Below are 21280 nucleotides of genomic sequence, written 5' to 3' on the forward strand. Positions count from 1 at the left end.
AATGTCCTGTTTTAATAGATCCCAATATAAGTTTTGTGTAACAAACCAAGATGCTTAAAAATCGCGGGCAATTTAGCATTAACTCATTTAAAACAAAAGGAGCGACTCCCACTGAGGTAAAGAGTAAACTTTGTTTTGCTAAGCAGTCCACCCACCGTAGCCTCGTCATCTCTAAGCCAAGTTAGATAGCTAATAAATACAAAAACATCCACAAACACAGCTATTTACAGAACAATTGGGCTGTCATTAAATCGTTATTGGTTTTATAGAGCCACATAAAATATCGATTGTGGTCTCAACCTGAACAATATGCAGATAGCCTAGGCGGGACACATGGTTCATATTTAAGTCACTTTCAAAAGCAAAAGCGTTACTTTCAACATGTGCAAGTATGTTGCCTCAAGTCCATGTGTTCTAAGGTTTGTAATAAGGCAAACCGCTTGTAAATCTGTTAATATTTCATCGAGTTAAGGGTGTTTTTGTTTAAGCTGATCACTCACCTTTTCGCTGCCACCATTGAGAGCGAAGGGGTCTGTTGTCTGAGGTAAGATGGCCGTCGTTTAGCTACGCCCTGGACTCCCGCTTTTGCCATCTAGTGTTTATATACATATATATGTTGGGCTCAGCCAGCATAGATATCATATATAGCTAGATCCCCTAAATGGGAGTCGACAGCGTCCTTACACGGCGGCCATCTTACTTCGGACAGCTAACCGTTCTCTAGCTGAGGTTGAGTGCACGGCTCAAATAAAAATACTTATAACTCGATGAAATATTAACGGATTTACAAATGGTTTACCTTATTACAAACCATATGATACTGTAGCGTTATGAATATCCTAATTGTCTGCCCTTAACAGCTGCCCTTTACACAGTGACAACGTGCATGAATCGCCAAGGTCGAGTGTTGTTTCTGAATGTTTACATTCCAGGAGAAGAGACAGAAGAAGAGAAGAAGAACGCTTTCCATTAATTAATCAAAGTACTTTATTTGTGATAAGCTAATCAAAATATATGTTGATCAATATTAATCAGGTGACTGATCTGTGAAATAAAGATGTCATGATTTATGTGTTTAATGAATAAACAGGACTCTGCACCAGACAGACTGATCAACATAACATAGAAACACATGACACATTTGCTCTCATCCAATCAGAACTTTCGTCTGTCGTAGGGCAGAATCTGGGCTGTTTACTTAAGTTGTCCAATCCGGTTTACTAAGATTTATAAACAACTAAGGGATATAAAACAAGGCAATGCCATTTTATCCTCAGTTCCATCCCAGCCTCAGTTCTGTTCGATCTGAGTTCCAAAGGAGTTACATCATAGACTCAACGTAGTTTTCAACCAGCTCTCGATCCATCACCACTAAGAGAGGTGCAGCCTGGCCAGATGCACTTTCTACTTTAAGCTGAGAACTGTCAAGCTGGAAATTTCTGTCGTTAGAACAACAAGACAACGGTTCCTTCACAATAAGAGCTGAACTTGCCAAGATCTGCTGCTACTGCCGGAGCTATCCGTAGACTGGTTTGTCGTGCTGCACCACTGTTTCATCAGCCCAGCACCAAGGGGGTTCTAGGACCTGGCACTCCTGATCTGACCGCGGGAGACTCCATAGGTACGTAGTCACGGCACAAGATGGCGGCTCACGTCATAAGCTTCTGAAGCCTCGTGGTCCGTAGTCATAACATCAGACAACCAGATCCACCTACGGCAGCCTAGAGATTCTGAACACGCACACACGCACGCACCAACACTATAACATTCAATCCATATGCATCCATCATTGAGTTAGTCCTGGTAGATTGTTGGAATTCATAATTATAGAAATTACAGATTCTTAAACGAACCCAACTCTCTCTTTTCTTGTCTCTCAGTCAATACAAAGTGTTTAAGTAAACTCCCTGATGATAAAAACAACCACTTCTGATTATAATATCTGGATCTAATTACAGTGTAAAAATATATACACTATTTTCCACTACAATACATAGCCTTGATGCGGGATTTTTACACATGTTGAAATTACCGCTATTACTTTTGAAACACGACATAATTGTGAACAATGTGTCCCGGCTAAGCTATTTTGCGCGTTAGGTTGACAGAGACCACAATCAATATTTTCATAGGGTTCGTATGGTTCAACGAAACTAAGAAGTGTACGTAAACCTAATGTTTGTCTAAATGGCTGTCTTGGTGGATGTTTTAGTGTTTATTAGCTGTCTAACTTGGCTTAGAGAAGACGAGGCTGCCGTGGCTGCGCCGCTTAGCTACAATGTTATACCTCAGTGGAAGCTGATGGTAAAATTGCCCTTGCTTTCCAGGCGGCTTACTTTGTTAAAAAAATGCAAAAAATTTAGACTGAAGTATATTAAAATAGCGGAAATTGCTGGCTTTGTTTTTGCAGAAACACATGAAACCCAACAAGCATGCCTGACTTTTGTGCTGCCTATGGATGCTCTAATAGGCGATGTCTTCAATCACAACAACGTGGGATCATCTTTCATTCGTAAGATTTAACTATAACAAACATTCAACTGTGTTAGGCTGATAAGTCTCTGTCATTAGCTTTGCTTTTAACTGCTTTTTAGAAATAACAGTGATGGCAAAGTTTAAAATCTATCAGCTAACTGTGATTTTAATAAGTTTAATTGCTTGAATTCAAGATTTCTTGGTTAATCATTGCATGTTTCTGTCTTCACACCTTTTGTTTAACTATTGTTGGTCTTATGTTCATGTTAAAGGAAAAGGCTGTAAACTATTTACAATGATTTATTAAGCTGCCTACATTTTGTCACTTGTTTAAGATTTCCCAAAGATGGAGAAAGAAGGAGGCAGTGGGAAGTCGCGATCTTCCTCAGAGCTGACGCTCAGTGGCATCACGATCAAAACTGTCAGCAGGTAAAAAACCTTCCCTGTGTTTCAAAAAGAACCTAAAAATGCAGTCAGAAGAAAAACACAAAAGATGTTTGTAGTCTTTAGAAAAACTGCTGGCTCATCAAATCCCCCTGATAAATAAATACAATGAATAAATGCCACACTTACTCATCATGATTACTTGTTTGCCTTTAGGTAGTCAAACTATAGTTCCTGTCTGATTTCTCACCTGACATCATGTTGTTCTATAGGCCTATGCAAAGTATAAAGGCAACCTCACTCTCCAGTTACATTGGTAATTGTAATCTCAGGATTTGTTGTGCGGCGAGCCATGACCAAGCTGTCCTGTGATGCCTGCCGTGCCAGCCTGGTGATGATGCTGCATCTCCGTGCCTTGGCCCTTCACTTGGTCAGATTATCAATGGGAGTCTCAGCACAGGTGTTGTCCCAGCTGCTTTGAAAGCAGCAGTTATTCGGCCGACCCTGAAGAAACCTGGTGCTGATGTCTCTGTGATCGAAAATTACAGGCCTATCTCTACCCTGCCCTTTACATCTAAACTGCTTGAGAAAGTCATTTATCAGCAGCTGGTCTCACATTTAGCTGACTCTGATCTGTTTGAGGTTTTCCAATCAGGGTTCAGGTCTGGCCATAGCACAGAGTCTGCTCTACTGAGGGTCCTAAATGACATCTATCTATCACTAGATCAGGGAACATCTGTGCTGCTTCTGTTATTAGACCTGACAGCAGCCTTCGACACAGTTGACCACGCGATTCTTCTTGATCGCTTGGAACGATGGGTTGGGATCAAAGGGTCAGCTCTGGACTGGTTTAGATCGTATCTCCAAAACAGGACATTCTGTGTTAAACTGGGTGATGTTTTTTCTTCTTGGGAGGGGCTCCGGTGGGGGGTCCCGCAGGGGTCGATCCTTGGTCCACTTTTGTTTGCCATTTATCTGCTACCTCTGGGGTCAATCTTTCGTAAACATGGCCTATCATTCCATCTGTATGCTGACGATTGCCAGATTTACTCTCCATTGTGTCAGGAGAAAGGTCACTCTATTCAGTCCTTTGTCTCCTGTGTTAATGAGGTGAAGTCTTGGCTAATGTCCAACTATCTACATCTGAATGAGGGAAAGACAGAGCTCATTGTTTTTCACCCCAACAGCAGGAATGTGGATCGTTATGCTGATCTTGGCCCTCTTTCTCCATACTCAAAACCAGTTGTTACCAGTTTGGGGGTGAAACTTGATGTAGGACTTAAATTTGATGCTCACATCAATTCTGTGATCCGGTCCAGTTTCTTTCACCTGAGACGCCTTGCTAAAATCAAGCATATGCTGTCGAGAGCCCACCTGGAGTGGGTACTGCATGCCTTTGTAATTTCTCGGCTTGACTACTGCAACTCTCTCTACGCAGGGTTGTGTCAGTCAACATTGCGTCGCCTACAGGTTGTGCAGAACACCGCTGCCAGGTTCCTGACTGGGACCAGGAAACGGGACCACATCAGTCCAGTCCTGGCCTCCCTGCACTGGCTTCCGATTTCCTATCGCTCACAATTCAAAATACTCGTCTTTGTTTATCATTTCTTCCAGGGTGGTGCTCCCCCCTATCTGGCCACACTCCTGAACAAACATTCCCCATCACGCGCTCTGCGCTCCTCTGACCAAGGCCTGCTCGCTGTCCCTCGGTCTAGGTGTCGTACCCGTGGGGACCGGGCTTTCTCAGTCCTAGCACCGTTACTCTGGAACCAGTTGCCACCCTCAGTTAGGCTGTCCCCTTCTCTGCCAGTCTTTAAGAATCACCTAAAAACACACCTCCTCCGCTTGGCGTTTCCAGAACATGTTTGATTATGGCCCTCTATTATGTTGAATCCATTCCACAGTTTTCATTGGTACACTCAATCCATCCACTCAATCCAATTGTGTTTCACACATTTGTATTTTACCGGAATGTTTCATCTATCTTGTTATTTCCATTTTGTATTTTGTAATTTGTATTTTGTAATTTGAATTTCTTTTATTGTTGATTTATTCAGTATAATTACTTACAACTGTACCATGTTCAGCGCTTTGGGCTTCCTGACAGGGTTGCGGAAGGCGCTTTATAAATAAAGCTTTGATTGATTGATTGATTGATCTGCCTGTGATGACCAGAGCTACCATTTGCTGACTCTGAAGAACAACAGGGGTCTTGTGGTCCCATCTGAAGGTACTGTGAGGGTCATCAGAGAAGCAGAGTGGGCAATTCGCCAGGCATCGGTGAGCAGATGGTCACAGCCCATCAAACCACTGGAGGTCGTCTACATTGTGCGCAAGAGGATCGGGTCAGAGGATGTCTTTTTGCTTGGGGAGCACATCAGTGAGACACAGCACGGAACTGAGTCTCACTCCCATCCACTGTTGACATCTATTGTCTCCCTGTTCTTCAAGCTGAGGATGCAAGATTAGCAACTCTTAGCTTTCGGTGTGACAGAGTGAGACAGAAGCTCACAAAGCTGTCCTTTTCAAAGGTCAGTAGGAAATCACAATGTGCTTTAGCATCTGTCTTAGATCTGTTATTTTTATAATCAAAAACATGTATAATCTGTAATAAACATGTTTTTCATAACTGTCAGTCTGTCATTCATTTACTCTTTAATTTTTGATGTGTTTATTTAGCCCTTTACTTAATTAACTCACAATTATCCCAGTTTTCTCTTCTCAAACTTTCATTTTAAATGGGTTGCAGGCTGAAAGTGGAAATAAATATAAATTATTATAATAACTTGCCAAAGCAAGTATACATTAGGTTCATATTACCTGCAAATATTAAAGTCAAAGTAAATAAAATATATTCTGTATATCTTCAGTTGTCTTTTTATAAAATATTTTCTCAGTCATTGAGGTTCTAGAGTTGTTTTGTTTTTTGGACTAGGTGTTTAAATTTTGTTTCAAGCTTCTGTGTATTTTTATTTTTTTGTTTTACTATTTTCTGTAAATGAAATCAGGTATTTGAGTTTTTATTTATAAGTTGATTTGGTAAGTTCTAATGTATCTTAAAACTTATATTTATAAGTTGACCTTAGTTTACAAACTACAGCTAGTTCATCAGAAGCAGATCTTATTGACATTAAAACGGTAAGTCTATGGGAAATTGACAGGATAGGGGAAAATGGCTGGAAAGTGGAGTGAAATAAGGGGCGTTTCCTGCTAAAACTGATATATTTCATAGCCACGTCTCTAATGTTTCTAAAAAATCAAACCGTATGAAAATCGGTTGAAAATTGAGAAAGTTAACAGTTGTTTAAATAGTGCATGCACCACTAAACACCAGTTAGAGAAGGGCAGCTGTCAGAAGTAATATGGCCGCCGCGTACGGACGTCAGGGTCCATTGACGAACAGCGCGGGTGAAGGATCTAGCGACAAATGTGATCGATGAGCTCGACATGGGTTTAGACGTCCTCATTATTCAGCGTGGTTAATACATTTCAGAGAACATCGAACGGCATGTGGAAATAAACATGGAGCCACACGTCGGATCGCTGCAGGAGCAGGCTCTAAGGAGAAAGGAGAGGCTAAAAGAACTGAGAAATAAGAAAAGCCATGTAAGTTTCACTCCTGGTGTATAGTACTTTCAGGTAAATATAACACTGCTATTTCAAATCAAGTCGGTCTTTTGGCCACGTAACATTAGAAGACTTAGCGTATAGCTAACTTTAGCTAAATGTGAAGCAAATAAACGAAAACATTGCAAGTCTTGTAACGTTAACTACTCTTAAATATGCTTATATGTCGAAATTGCATTTACATTAGTCAAGTTAATTCTTGTTTTTTACTTGCAGCTAAACGTTAGGTGAATGGTAATTTGCGAAGCTGTCACTTCAGTAAAGTTGACCTTTCCAGCTCAAGAACATCAGATTAGAATGCTATTTCAAAACGTAAGTCACCTCTTTGGTATAAGGGAAAGGTAGGGTGTGTCCGAATCCAGGGGCAGGATGCTTGTGAGGACGGGTCCTTACCGGTTCAGCTAGGTCGGGTCCATGCTCGACCGCAAAAACCGTAAGTCAGCGGCTCTGAATTCGGACAGTCTAGCCTTCACCTCTACGGTGGCCCGTAGGTCCCGTCACAGCCGCGGCGGCAGCTAACACGCAAAGGAAAAATGCTAAAGCTAGCGAACATGGAGCAGGAGCATTAAGGAGCTACAGCAGCTTCACGTCCATCAGCAGCGTTTGTTCACAACCGTTTTCAGGTAAAGTAGTTTTGTTTATTCTAGAAGCTTTCAGGACTTACATGTTAACTTTAGATGGTTTCATGTATGTTTTAAGCTACAGAATGAACTTGTTAAACATACACAACACATTACTACAGAGTATTAACATGTAGGTAATTATTATAAACCAAATGCTTTATAAATGTTGAATGCAGTAGGATGTTTTCTAATGTAAATTGGAACTTAGCACTTCTTTTTTAGCATCAAGTGGGTGTAAACTTTTTAAAACAGGCTTTTGTAAATAAAGTAACAAAAAAGTGTTTTCAATGTGCATTTGTTTATTCAACTTAAGCCTAATAATGATTAGATCTGTCTTAAAAATGTAAATTCTCTGTAGTTTTTATTTAACTATTCCCTGCTGCTTTTCTTTAAACAGAACAGAACCAGTGTACTGCAGGTTATATGTTTGTTTTACATTTTTCAATAAAAAAAACTTTTCTTATCTATTACAGGTCAGCATGCACTGCACATCTGCCTCTGTGCTGGTGAAGATGTGGCCCTGGAGAATGAGACTGAGGAAGATGTTACAGACGATCAGAGGCTGGTATGGAGGTCAGTGGTGCTCTGTCCTGGAGGAGGTACCAGCAGACCACCACTGCTGTTAACAGGCAAGTCATTTATGCAGACCTGCCAAGTACGCAATTTGGCATCTAATTACGCTGGTACGACTCACCCCTCTACGCAAAAAGCTGCAGACACGTGAGTTCTGTAGCGATTATGCACGTCTGGTACTCATGTCTGACAACACGACTCAGCAGCGTGGTGAAGAAGTTTAAGCCAATCATCTTAGAAAAGCGGAAAAGAACAATTCTGCCTGACTTATAGGGTAACACCCCCGCCCCCTCCTCCCTGCTGTATCCTCCAGTTCCCACTTGCTGCTGTTCTGGCGTTTAAAAAAGTAAAGTGTGTGTATGTGTGTCAGATGACTGGACCGGCCTAGTGGTCGCACCCATGGGAGATGCTGATGATTTAACACCCACACATTTTCTAATGAGCAGGTTAAAACACCCATGCTTTACCGCAGTTTAGTTAAAAACCGTTACTATCAGTCCGCTCCCTCCATGTTTCTCGATGTGTTTGCCGTCTCTCTCTCCCTCTCCTGCTGCTAATCAAAGCCTGCACATTTTTGCAACGATGTTACGTCATATTCTGCTCGGTTTTGTTGTTGAAACCCATTTCTCCTACCGCTCCCCAGCGCGCAAGCGGCAAAAACGTGCGCCCTCACTACAAGCTCGCTGCTGCGGTGCGCTCTGCTCACACACAACAGAACTGCTGCCTCCGTGCATAAAAACATCCTTTTTGTGCAAATCAACTTTTGACACTGGAACTAATTCAGTTGTGAAGTTATGTGTACTAACCCTGCTTATGGATCATCTCAGAGATGGATTGTCGATGTGAATATTTATTTGTTTGTTTGTTTATTTATTTTTTAACAAGAACAAGACATACAATTATTACAAAAAGCAAAAAAGAACCATTAGAATTGGCTGGGCTCAAGATCTATGTCAGGTTTAAACCCCTAAGACATCATAAACAACACAAGGAAGGAGATGCAAAAGTCAGAATTCTGTTTTATACTCGAGGAGGATGGAATAAGGTCCGATTAGCCCAGTCTCCACTGGGCCAGCAGATCCTCAAAACCATCCCGCCTTTGAAATCCGAGCGTGTCCTTTTATTACAAGCTGGGCGGGTCCCTAGGTACATGCCTGAGAGCTTACACTGAAGGATGGGGGAATCACAGCTCTCAGTTTTTAGTAATTGTTACAAGTTTCACACAAAGAGCGTTCAGTTTTTCTAATCGGTGTCTATTCACACGATGTGCAACAGACAGTTGCACGATTCAGCAGTAGTCCAAGTCAGCAGATGTCCTTGGGCAACATCAAAATCATCAATATTAGAACCAATAAAAGGCTTGAACTACTTCAGTTATGTGAATGAATCTAATATATATGAAAGTCTAATGTTTATCAGTACATTACAGACAATAATGAACTTTACCACAATATGCTAATTTTTTTAGAAGGACCTGTAGTTTGTGATTTGTGAATCCTTTATTTGGTAAATGGTAAATGGCCTGTGTTTAATGTAACTCCTTCTAGAGTCCTGGAACCCCTCAAGGTGCTTTACAACACAATCAGTCATTCTCACACACATTCACATGCTGCTGGAGGTGAGCTACGATGTAGTAGAGGTGCTGAAAAAAATCAATTCAAGTCTGAATCGAGATTCTTACTTATAAAGGTTCAGAATCGCAGACGTTCCGCTGCTGTTTCTCACCAGGATCAGCTGATGGAGGGCTCTAGTTTCGTTGCGATGTTCGTGCCAGCGGACACGGTAGCGTCAGGGAGGGGGCCGGGGCATGACGCTTAGCCTGGCAGATGGCCAAGCAAAGCCTGGTGGCCCGCCAGGCTTATAAAGCGCTGGTGTAAACCCTGGTTTATTTTGGTCACCCATGAAATAAAACATTTTATAATTAAAGCAGATTAACGATGCAGGAAGTTGAAAAATTTGTTGGAATTAACCTTTTCGCATTAGAAACTAGAAAGGGAACCAATTCAGCTTTATACAAAACAAACAACAATAAATGAATAAAATAAAACAGGAAGAATTAATAAGTAAAATATTTTGCCAAATAAATGAGGAAAAAAAATCAAATAAAAAAACTGGCCATGCTTGTGACCCTCTAAACTACCTCACCATGGATTTTGCACAAGCTGCAATTATGATGTGGGCGTAGGACACCAGGGAGCTGCAGGTAATGTATAAATTGGCCCCAGTGGGGTGTACATATGTGTTTCTGTTTAATATTAAAATACATGATACTTTGTAGGTATTCAAGAAGATGTTTCCAGCTTGTGAATTGGGAAATTACATTGTGAAAAGCAAAGGGGTTGAAAAAGTCTCCAAAAAAAACCACCGCACATGCGGTACTCAAAAAAAGTTTAACAAGGTTGGCAGGTCTGTTTATGTAGGAACCTCTATTAAAAACAACACTGTGGTTTTATTTGCTGAAGAGTCACAATTGTTATACCGGTGGATCCATAAACCATCTCCTCATTTCATATTTCTGAATACGTCTTAGAGATGTAACAGCCGTCGTCTGAGCCAGCCCAGCGGTCCCTGTAGATGGACGATGGAGTGGACAGTGAGAGGAAGCGTCCCAAAGCTCTCTCTGCAGACCGTCCTGTATGATGTTCCTCTGACCAGAAACGTCCAGCCACGGGTCTGCTCCAGCCCTCCATCCACGTCTGGATCCTCCTGCAGCAGATCCAGCTGCACTGTTAAAGACTTCCTGCTCACTCAGTTTAAATAAATGATCCAGGAAGAGTCACTCAGGTTAATCCTGCTTTAACCGTACATAACTGGTCCATACTGGTTTTGATCTGTAAATAAGTGTAACGTATTATAAATAATCTTGTCTCCTTACCATCTTTTCATTTTCTGTTCATGTAACATGTTCAAAAACATCTGTAATAATAAAATTGGTGATAAAACCAATGACCAGAAAGAGTTATCAGTTAGTATTTGTTTTAATAAACGTGTTAAAATATCAAACAGCTAAATAACATTAACATGATGACAGTAGAAGGCCTCTCTCCCAGGAGGACCACCAGGTAAAGCCTCTCCTGACCCTGGACACATGCGGTCCTACAGAGAAAATCAGAGACCACAGGTGAGAAAAAGGCAATAAACACATTTTCACATTTATCCACATGAGAAGATAAAAATTATATTCTTCACACAAACAATTTGAACTTCATTAAAACGTGTCAGCTGTGTACATCCCTGAATGTAAAACTGCTTTTCACAGCAGAACCCACGATGAACTACTGTGGTCATGTGTAAATAACTTCACTCTTCACCTCTAAGCTTAATAAAAATGCTTCTTTGCTCTGTTGTCCCTAAAACAAATGACTAGTTTATTTTGCTGCACACAAACGGGAATAACTACGGGACCCGCGATACAAGCTCATTATGGCTGATTTCTGCCTAAAATGTTGTTTAAAAACAAATATACAAAAAAAAATGTCTATAAACTGAACCGCTTTAAGCATTTTAGTTTTCTACGGCTATTATTTAAACAAACGTACGTATACATTTTCACTGCCCTCCTGTTTCTCTTCCTGTTGAAAATCCAACAGCAGGCGCGTAAAGCATGCTGGGATAGCCTTGTTATCTGAGGAGACACCAGACACATCCTCGAAATGTGGGTGGAGTGAGGACGCATTTGAAGAGAGAAACGAGAATGAGTAATCTTGGAATTCGGACAGTACTTGTCGCTGCACTGTGATGTCATCAACCTCAAAATGTGCCCTCACATGCATCCTGCTCCTTTATTCGGACACACCCGTAGTCTACAACTTCAGTCAATTTGGCAAGATATTCGCAGATTCGACTTTTGCAACCTTCTGAACAGATGGGTAATTAGAAACATAACATAACTCTTCGGTATCATGGCAAGGTAGTGAACAAGCTACATCGTTGTTTCTTGAAGAAAAATAAATAAATAAATGTCATCTGTCCGTCCTCTGCTCCTGACCCTTTACATTGCTCTCTATGGGCCGACGGAACAGAAAAGTGCCCAGGAATAGTCTGCCAAAACACACATGCTGACCATACTACAGTAGTTAGTTTAATCCAGTTATACATTTTTGATTTTGTGTGAAATTTGAAATGATGTAAATTGCATTTGAGGTGGCCTCATGGATGGGGTCATCGGCTTGAACACTGTTTCTAACCACTTCTAACATCCTCCCTCTCCTGATAATAACACTTTACTTTCTTTGACGTTGGATGTGCTACTACTAGTTTACCCGTTTAATTATAGATTCACTAGGATAAATACAATAAAGTTTATCTCTCTAAATAGAAAATTTACTACGAAATAACAATGGAACCATAGAAACATTACTTGGTATATATATATATATATATATATATATGTATATATATATATATATATATATATATATATATATGTGTGTGTGTGTGTGTGTGTGTGTGTGTGTGTGTCTGCTCTGTCTTCTCCATCCCCAGTGAGTCGTGGAGGATGGCTGCTTATACTGAGTCAGGATCCTCTGAAGGTTTCTTCCTGTTAAAAGGGAGTTTTCCTCTCCACTGTCGCTACATGCTTGTTTAGTATGAGGATTGCTCTGACACTAGTCAGTGACTCAATGCAACCTGCTGGGTTCCTTATATAGGAAACTTTTTACTGAGTGGCATACCTAACTGTTTACTGTGTGAAGTGCCCTGAGACGACTATTGTCGTGATTTGACTCTATATAAATACAATGCATTGAATTGTTAATTTTTTTCATTGTTATTTATTCATAGTAAAATAGTAATGATAAAACTTGTTGAGGTTAAAATAACTTTTCACTCCAGTAAACTAGACTTTAAAATTATCCCCTTTTTTTTTTCAAATGAGCAATGACACAAAAATAGGGGGCATTATTATATGAGGCAGTATCTGTGGTAGATGGCATTGCTCCCGCACACCAATAGTAAATGCAGCTGGACATCTGGTGAGATCAGCAGGTTCTCTTACACCCTACAGGACCAAAAGAAGACAATTGTGTAAGAACAGTACCTCACACTGAATGTGTTTCCAATTCTATCAGTAACTAAAGAAAGCAAAACAACTATTACAACAGTTGGTTGTATTTATTTGCTATTACAAAGTTAATACGAGGCGGCATATCTAGTCAAGCTGCACATTTTGTAAGCAATTTAGGAATTATTTAATACATTTAAGCAGTCTTTATGGAATCTACTCTGGAGTTAAGTGAACCTGCTTGTTGAAAGCTGCTGGTTCACTGTTAAGTCAGTTACACCAATTGTACACCAGTAAATAAGGAGTTGTTTAATCGGTTTAAAATATCGTACAATATTTTACAAATCTCAACTTCACTAGACACAATTTGGAAAAAAAAGCTGTGACAACACAACAAATAAGTCAAATAAATAAATATGGAGGAACCATAACAGCATCAGTAAACATCATGTCTGAGCTCTGTGCGGCGTATTTATATTCATAGTGATGTTCACTTTGATGCCTAAGCTCGCCTAAATTATTTTAAAATAAATAAATGTGTATTTGTGTGTCTGTTATTGTGTATTACGATGTACATTGTTTTTAATTCAATATGCCTGTAAGACAGGGGTGGACAACTCCAATCCTCGAGGGCCGGTATCCTGCATCTTTTTGTTATTTCCAACAGATGCAACAGAGTGAAACAAGAGGATGTCACTTTCATTGTCCAGTGGAATGCGGAGATCATTTGAAAGACAACGGTAGAACCCGCCCCACAACCGAGAGCCGTCAATGGAGCGTTGCCAGACTAAATACTACATTTATTTAGTCTGGCTTGCCAGGCTACAAGTAGCCTTCTAATCAGATACTTTTTTTTACCCTTAAGCCGGGCGTACACTGTGCGACTTTTTCACTTTTTTGAGCCAATATTCCACTCGTGCGAGAATCCACGACCTCGGGGTGAGTTTAGCGCTGAGCGTCGTGTAGTGTACAGGGGGTTACGAGAGGCGATTAACACCACGTGACCAGCTACCGATCAGCAATCGTGAGCTCGCACGGACTTCTGGCGTGTTTAATATTTTGCTCGTCCCTCGTGAGGGTATCGCACTGTTGAAGCGGCGCTGTGAGCGGCTGCGACCCAAAAAGTATCAGAACCGCTCACGGCGCATGCGCAATCCTGCATCAACTCCGCTCATCCGCTATTTCCCTAATAACACACGTTGTTCGTTTTTATTTTACACGTTTTTTTACTCACAAAGATTGTCAAGAAAGCGTGTTTGTCATGTTCATGTCAAATTAAACTGATCACAAAACACAGATTTACTTTCTTTATGTCGTTTTCCTCATCCAACCCCCATAAATCCCTGTGTGTCCTCCTGCAGCACTCCCGAAGGACAACAGGCAAGACAAAAAAGTCTGACGTGTTGAGTAAAAACTGCTATTTTTAGCACATTTTTAGGGCCGACGTGTTGCTACCAGACGTACAGTGTGAGCAGTCAGATCACATCCGAGAACTGGGTCGTACAGTGTGAGCGCATGACTCGTGAGATCTGCCCTGCGAGGAAGTCGTACAGTTTGAGCTGAAGCTGAGTGCTACGAGTGAAAAAGTCGCAGTGTATGTACGCCCGGCTTTACTAGAGTAATGAACTCTATATCAGGAAAATATTGTCCTCGGCTTGTGTCCTTCCAGTGAGCTTTGCAGATGTGGGAAAATGTCATCAGGCAGTAATCATTGTTAAATTCATAATTATTCTCGGAGAGAGACCAACTCTTATCTGCCCCTGGGAGCCCCGTAATGCATAGCGTCATTTCAACATGGCGGTGTCCGCGACACGGTTTATATGCAGGTAGCGGCGCTGCGGCTGCTTTATATAGCGACTCGTTGCATTCTCCCTCAACCCAAATCCTCGGATCATGCATTTTAGCTAAAACGCTAACCTTAGCTTGCCTTGCGTTGACTGTAGAGTTGTGGGTGATGGTCACGCAGATGTGTCATGAGATTTGAAGCGTTGCTGCCTTTCACAGACACTTTTTCTGCACGTGCTGCAAACAGGATAGCCGTCTTCTATAAACTGTCCCTCGGCATTCTTCAAATATCCAAAAGATACCCGTACTTCCCACTTTGTCTTCTTTGAGGGATAATAAATGTCCTCCTGAGCGCTGCCGTCTCCTCCTTTGGCCATTATTTCAGCTTTAGCTTCAAGAAAGTTTAGGTCGTAAACAACAAAGTGCGCATGTGCCGCCGACAACTTCAGCAGATGATACGGTGGCTGGTAAGGGTCACCGCGCCTACACCGCAGCCACGGTAATCTACCGAGATAATATAGTTTTTTTTAAAACAAGACGGTTATTATTATCCAAGAGAGAGTGAGGTGGCTGCGTTGGAAAATGAGTAGATGGTGCTGTCATAAAGCTGCAAAATTGTAAGAATCTAAAAGATCTGTGACGTTGGAATGTCAAATTTGAACCTTAACTGATCAAAAGACGCAAATTTAGCTTTGACCAACAACTTTTCTATTATTAGTAAGTCCTCTATTGATCCATTCATTCAAAGCTGTATCTGTGTTTGATGACATAAATTGATGGTTTTTAACTATAGGAGTACAGATTGGTAGATCCCTAAGGGAAAAAGCTCGTCTGAACTGTATCCAAAATTTTAAGGAGTGTTTTACAATCAGATTTGAGGTGAATTTCCAAAAGAGGAAGTTCTGAGCAAAGTAGTGAATATAAGGAGGTTTGAGGACAAGATAAATGTTCCTTTCGCAACCCTTCTGGTGAGAAATTATTAGATAGGAACTCCTTCCAGTACAACATTGATCTGATATTAGAAGCCCAATTATTATACTGAAAGGTTAGGAGTGATAAACCCCCATGTTGATGGTGTTGTTGTAAGATTCCTTTTCGTATTCGAGGGTATTTGTTATTCCATATGAACTTGGATATTAATGTGTCCACAGATAAGAAAAAGGACTTGGATAAATATAGGGAATACACTAAAAGATATACAAAAATGTATGTAATACATTCATTTTGGTTGTGTTAATGCGTCCCCCTAATGATAAAGGCAGTAAACTCCATTGTTCCAGATCCTGTTTAAAGCGAGTTGTTGATGGTGAGAAATTAGCTGCAAATGTCTTTAAAGGTGTGTGTTACACAGATTCCCGGGTATCTAATTTTTGTGGGCTGATTTTGAATGGAAATATGTCAAGATTAAGGGTCTTAGCTGTCCCGTTTACTGGCAGAATTTCGCTTTTATGCAAATTGATTTTATACCCAGATATTTTGCCAAATTCTTCAAGTAAATTCAGGGCGGTGGGCAGACTGCTTGAGGGGTCAGACAGATCGTAATGGTTCTATTGATATAGCAAATAGGAGAGGCGATAATGGACAGCCCTGTCGAGTCCCGCGATGAAGAGAAAAGTAAGGGGAAAGATTATCGTTTGTTCGGACAGCTGCTAAAGGGGAAGAATAAAGAACTCTGATCCAGGAGACAAAACGTTCGCCAAAGCCAAAATGTTTGAGAGTGTAAAAGAGATAGTCCCACTCCACCCGATCAAAAGCTTTCTCTGCATCAAGCGATAATAATATTTCTGGAATATCGGGTGGAGTGGGACCATGCAGGATGTTTAATAGGCTGTTTGGTCATCTGCCACAACCGAGGGCAGGACCGTCTCTAAATGGTGGGCTAGCATTTTAGCGAGGATTTTACTATCCACATTCAGAAGTGAGATGGGGCAAAATGAGCTGCATTCAAGGGGAGTTTTATCTTTTTTAGGGATAAGAGAAATCGCCGCCTGTTGCATGGTTGAAGGTAAAGAACCCATTGTAAGTGAATCTGCAAATACCGAAAGTAGGATGGGAGAGATCTGATCTGCAAACTTTTTGAAAAATTCACTTGGATAGCCATCTGGCCTTGGAGATTTTCCGTTTTGCAGAGACGTTATTGTATTGATGAGCTGCTGTACAGAGAACGGCCTGTCCAGATCGACTACGATCTGGAACTATGAATTTTTGGAATTTGTATTTTTCTAAAAAAAAAAAAAAAAAAAAAGTCAAATGAATTATGGTTATTAAGGGATTCACTGTCATATAGCTTTGAGTAAAACCGTTGAAAGCACATTTTAATTTTAGAATGGTCTATTTGTCTTGTGCTTGAATCACCATTTATCTCTGCTATTGTCCTATTTACGGATTTCTGATGGAGCTGTTGAGCGAAAATCTTTCCTGTCTTCTCACCATGTTCATACGTTTTACTTTGCAATTTGTTCATCAAAATTTCTGTATTTCTGGTTGACAACAGGTTAAATTCCATTTTCAGGGTTAATTGCAATTAAATAAATCACTGGAAGGAGTAACAGCTAATGTGTCATCTAAACTAAGGATTTCATTTGTTAACTGTTCAATTCTCTTACTGTGCTGTTTTCTTTGTTGCACACTATATGATATTATTTGCCCCCTAAGGTATGCCTTCATTGATTCCCACACTGTTGAGGGGTACATACCTGGGGTCTGGTTATCCTGAAGAAAAAGAGATATTTCAGATGAAATGTACTTAATAAAGTTTTCTTCTGAAAGTAGTAAGGTATTAAGGCACCAGGGGTGATAACTAGTGTAGGAGATTGGTAAAGAGAGTGTCATTAACAGAAATGACTATAGCTTGGTATTCACATCTGTTCATATGTGAAATAAGATTTTTATCATAAAAATTAATCTATGCGAGAGTATGTTCCATGGACTGATGAAAACAAAGAGTAGTCTCGAGTTGTAGGGTTTTCAAAACACCATGCATCAGCTAGACCATTTGCATTAAGAAAACATTGTATTTGAGAGGCCGCGCTGGATATGGGCACATTCTTCAAGGTATCCGCGGGTCCTTATAAAGTCTTAAAAAGTCTTAAATTTACTTTTCCAAATTTAAGGCCTTGAAAATCCTTAAAAATTACAAATAATCCTGAAATACAATTTCCAAAGGTCTTAAATTACCAAAGACCCATTAAACTAGATTATTTTATTCATTTTTGTGAATTTCTAGTTAGTCTTCAGCATTTTTTGTGTATGATGTTGGCGTAAGCGGAACCGTACACATTCAGTTGGTTGTGAAAGGGGACTATTTTTAGATGAGCACATTAGCTGGTTAAGCTAGTGGGAGCTTGTGCCGTGGAGAAGTGCAAGTTTAATGGTAACTGGATGATTAATCCCACGTTCACGACGTGGTTAGCACCGGTCCCAGGCAATAGCTGGAAATTATAGCAGAAATTACATTTTAAAAAATAGCTTAAATTTGGTCAAAGTGGCCTTAAAAAAGGTCTTAAAAAGTCTTAAATTTGGCTCCCATAAACCTGCAGATACCCTGATTCTTAGACGAGCTGCGGTCCAAAATGGGTGACAATACACAGTTCATATCTCCTCCGAGGATGAGACAATGTGAAGAAGGTAAAGAAAAACCTGATCTGTTTTTGAAAAAGAATGTGTGTCTAGGTTTACAAAGAAAGCCGTCATCCCAATGTGGTGCATAGATATTTGTTAGAACGACTGGTGTGTTGTACAACCTCCCCACTATAATTCAGTAATGCCCTGCGGAGTCTGTTTCAACTTTTGACATAGCAAATGGGATTTTCTTGTTTACAAAGATAGCTACGCCTCTAGATTTAGAATGTAAATTGGAATGGTAAGATTGCCCGATCCATCCCCCCTTAATCGAAAGTGATCAATTGTTCGAAAATGCGTCTCCTGAAGAAAAGCAATTCCCACTTGTAGTGTACTCAAATGGTCTAAGACTTTTTTCTGTTTGACTGGGTGATTTAAAGATTTTACTTTCCAACTTACAAAGGTCACATCGCAGTTAGCTAATCTATTTGGAGAGTCTGTACCAACCATTGATGTATTTAAGATAGGGAGTATTTATTAATGCATACTCGATTTTAATGGTTTTAGTTTTTATTTTGATTGTTTTTATTGTGTGTTTTTGTTCAGCACTTTGGTCGGCTCTCATGCCGTGTTTAAATGTGCAATACAAATAAACTTGGTATGGTACTTGATATAGTATCTGTAACCCTTTCACCACTTGGCTCAATAGAATATGGTGCTGGCTATTGAGTCTAGTTACCCTTTAATCTCAAATTATGGTTGTGGCGAAAGAGACATTCCAATGTATATAAACTGTGTCTAGAAGTTTAACTTTGATTCCAGAGGTTTCCCAAGGCACTCAACAATATGTGGTAAAGCACTTTTGTTTCCCAGTGTATAACTGGATAAAGAAAACACTAACACACAATGAAATAGATTTTGAGTATCTGTATTAACCAAATGAGAATGATGAACACAAAAAAACTAGTTCCAATTACAGTAAGTTAACCCGTGTTTAGTTTTCCCTTAGAGTTTTTTTTTTTTTAGAAGTTGTAGAGTGCACTCTTTATGTTTTATGCAAGCTTGCCTTAAGTTTGGTGGCACGCATTGGAGCTCATATCCCTTAATGGAACCCTTAATCCTACCAGTCGGAGGTATTCCCTGGTCCCCACAATCACAGAAAACAATGCCGTGTCCCAACTTCCCTGGCTGTCTTCCCACGGTGCAGGTGAGTGGCTGGATCTGTGCGTCACACTCCTCCCGTGCGGCTCCGTCACACTCCTCCCGTGCGGCTCCGACAGCTGCAGCGAAACTGTAGTGTAGCTTAGCTCCTCCGACCTCCACTGGAACGGTTAAAACTCGCTCTCCCACTGCATACATCGGCCACGAACTCTTCCACGATCTTCTGGTGTGAAGAACAATCGTCCAGGCTGGATATGATTCCGCACCCGGCCTATTATAAGTTCTCCTCGAGCTCCTTTAGTCTCTCTCCACGGCCATCCGACGATTCTCCTTCGCGCCTCCTTTCTCCCTCCTCTCATTCTTCTCTCTCCTCACTTCTTGCGAGAAAATCATAAATCTGCTAAACTTAAACACCTGGGTTTTAGCTTACAAACAATCACAGGGATTTCCTAGTTTCTTTTTTTTTTTTTTACCTTTCTGTAGAACAATGAAATTATCTAATAACAAAATGAACTGTATTCAATGCTTCAGAGCAGGGGTGTCAAACTCAAACTCACACGGGGCCGAAATGAAACTCTGGGACGGAGTCGAGGGCCAAACTTAATATTTTTTGAAAAAGTGATGGCAAATTTGCACGTTTTCTTTATCAACATATATGCAATTTTGAACCTTTAAATTTGGAAACAAACATATTTCTGCATTAACACTGAATGTGGAATAACCAAATTACACACGAGCAAGTCCGTTTTAAATAAAAGGCATCAGTGGTATTCAGTACTTGTGGTATAATCAGCATTTTTAAAATCTATTCAGGATTTATGTTTTCTTGTTTATTCATTTTTCTTATTTTTATTCTCCTTTTTTTCTCCTGTAATAAGTGTCATCGCTGCTGTGACGTCTAGCTTTCCCCACTGAGGAACAATAAAGGGATTTTCTATTCTATTCATCTATCTGCAGCCTTTCCACTTCCTGTTTACTGCAGGTTAAATCTTTTCTCACGGGCCAACAACAAAATAAAAATATAATTTTATCTTAAATGAAAATGCAACATCTCACCTGTTAACTTTCATGTTTTGGAGCAGAAAAAGAGCATAAAACCAACATATTTAAAGCTCAGTTTGCTCCACTGGTTTACTGTGATGCTCACCTGTTCCAGCCAGATACCTGCATCATGGGGTTGATCTGAGCTGAGGAGGAGACTCCTGTTGTTTTGTTCATCTTCATCATAATAATGACAACATTAGATGACAACAGGTGCTCACATAGGTTTGTGCTGATGAACATGTCTGAGCAGCTTGACCGCGTTGTTGTGTGTCGGGGAGGAAACACAACCACAGAGTCATGCTGGTTTGAGCGTGTCGCTGTTCGCTGGAGTTATATCAGCTCTGTCTGGACGTTAGTTTGAAAACTTTCTCTTTCAGTCATGAACACATTACTGAGCGGCTAGAATCTCTTTTTCTGGGCTTCAACGTCAGAAAACAGCTGAGTGAACTCGGCGCTGAGTGAGAGGAGTGTTTAGTTTGTCCAAGACAGCGGAGCTGCAGACACCCAACTACCCCTGACTGCCTCGGGCTGGAAAAAACACAAAGGAGGGGGCGCGTCGCCTCCGCGCTGACGCCGCAAAGCATCATGGGAGTTGAAGTCTTTGCGGTAAAATCAGCCAGCGGGCCAGTTTTAATATATTTTTGATATTTATCTCGCGGGCCACATAAAAAGGCTCCGCGGGCCGCATCTGGCCTGTGGGCCTTGACTCTGACATATGTGCTTCAGAGCATATTAATTATGAAAATTTGTTGCATATTTATGAATACAAACAAAATATCCTGATTACCAAATAATCATATTATTACACATCGTTTCTGCCTTTATATTCAAAAGCGTTGTAAGGATACGTAGAAAAAAGAAAATAGAGAGTAGTGGGTCAACAACAAAAAATAAATAAATAAAAATGAAAAAAGAACTGCTGTTATACACTGGTACAGTAGATCTCCCAACCTTACCTATTGGAACTAGGTGAATCCCAAACCCCTCACAAAAATATCTGCACATCCAACTAGTTATAAGAGTTATAAGAGATAAAAAATAAAAC

General features: G+C 40.4%; 1 protein-coding gene and 1 long non-coding RNA gene across 2 annotated transcripts in view; both read left to right on the forward strand.

Annotated features, from left to right (window-relative positions):
* The first annotated feature begins 6152 nt into the window (after window positions 1-6152).
* Window positions 6153-21280, forward strand: part of ccdc12 (coiled-coil domain containing 12) — a 101657-nt gene continuing 86529 nt past the window's right edge. The window contains exon 1 of the mRNA XM_070551570.1: window positions 6153-6465. Within this exon, the coding sequence (XP_070407671.1) occupies window positions 6382-6465 (84 nt within the window). The 5' untranslated portion in view covers window positions 6153-6381. The remainder of the gene's footprint in view (window positions 6466-21280) is intronic.
* On the forward strand, window positions 6472-17495 carry LOC139070018 (uncharacterized). Its single transcript, XR_011520686.1, has 2 exons — window positions 6472-7738; window positions 10213-17495. It is a non-coding gene; the product is annotated as an uncharacterized lncRNA (long non-coding RNA).

Source organism: Nothobranchius furzeri, chromosome 5 (genome assembly GCF_043380555.1).
Source record: "Nothobranchius furzeri strain GRZ-AD chromosome 5, NfurGRZ-RIMD1, whole genome shotgun sequence".
Classification (NCBI taxonomy): Eukaryota; Metazoa; Chordata; class Actinopteri; order Cyprinodontiformes; family Nothobranchiidae; genus Nothobranchius; species Nothobranchius furzeri.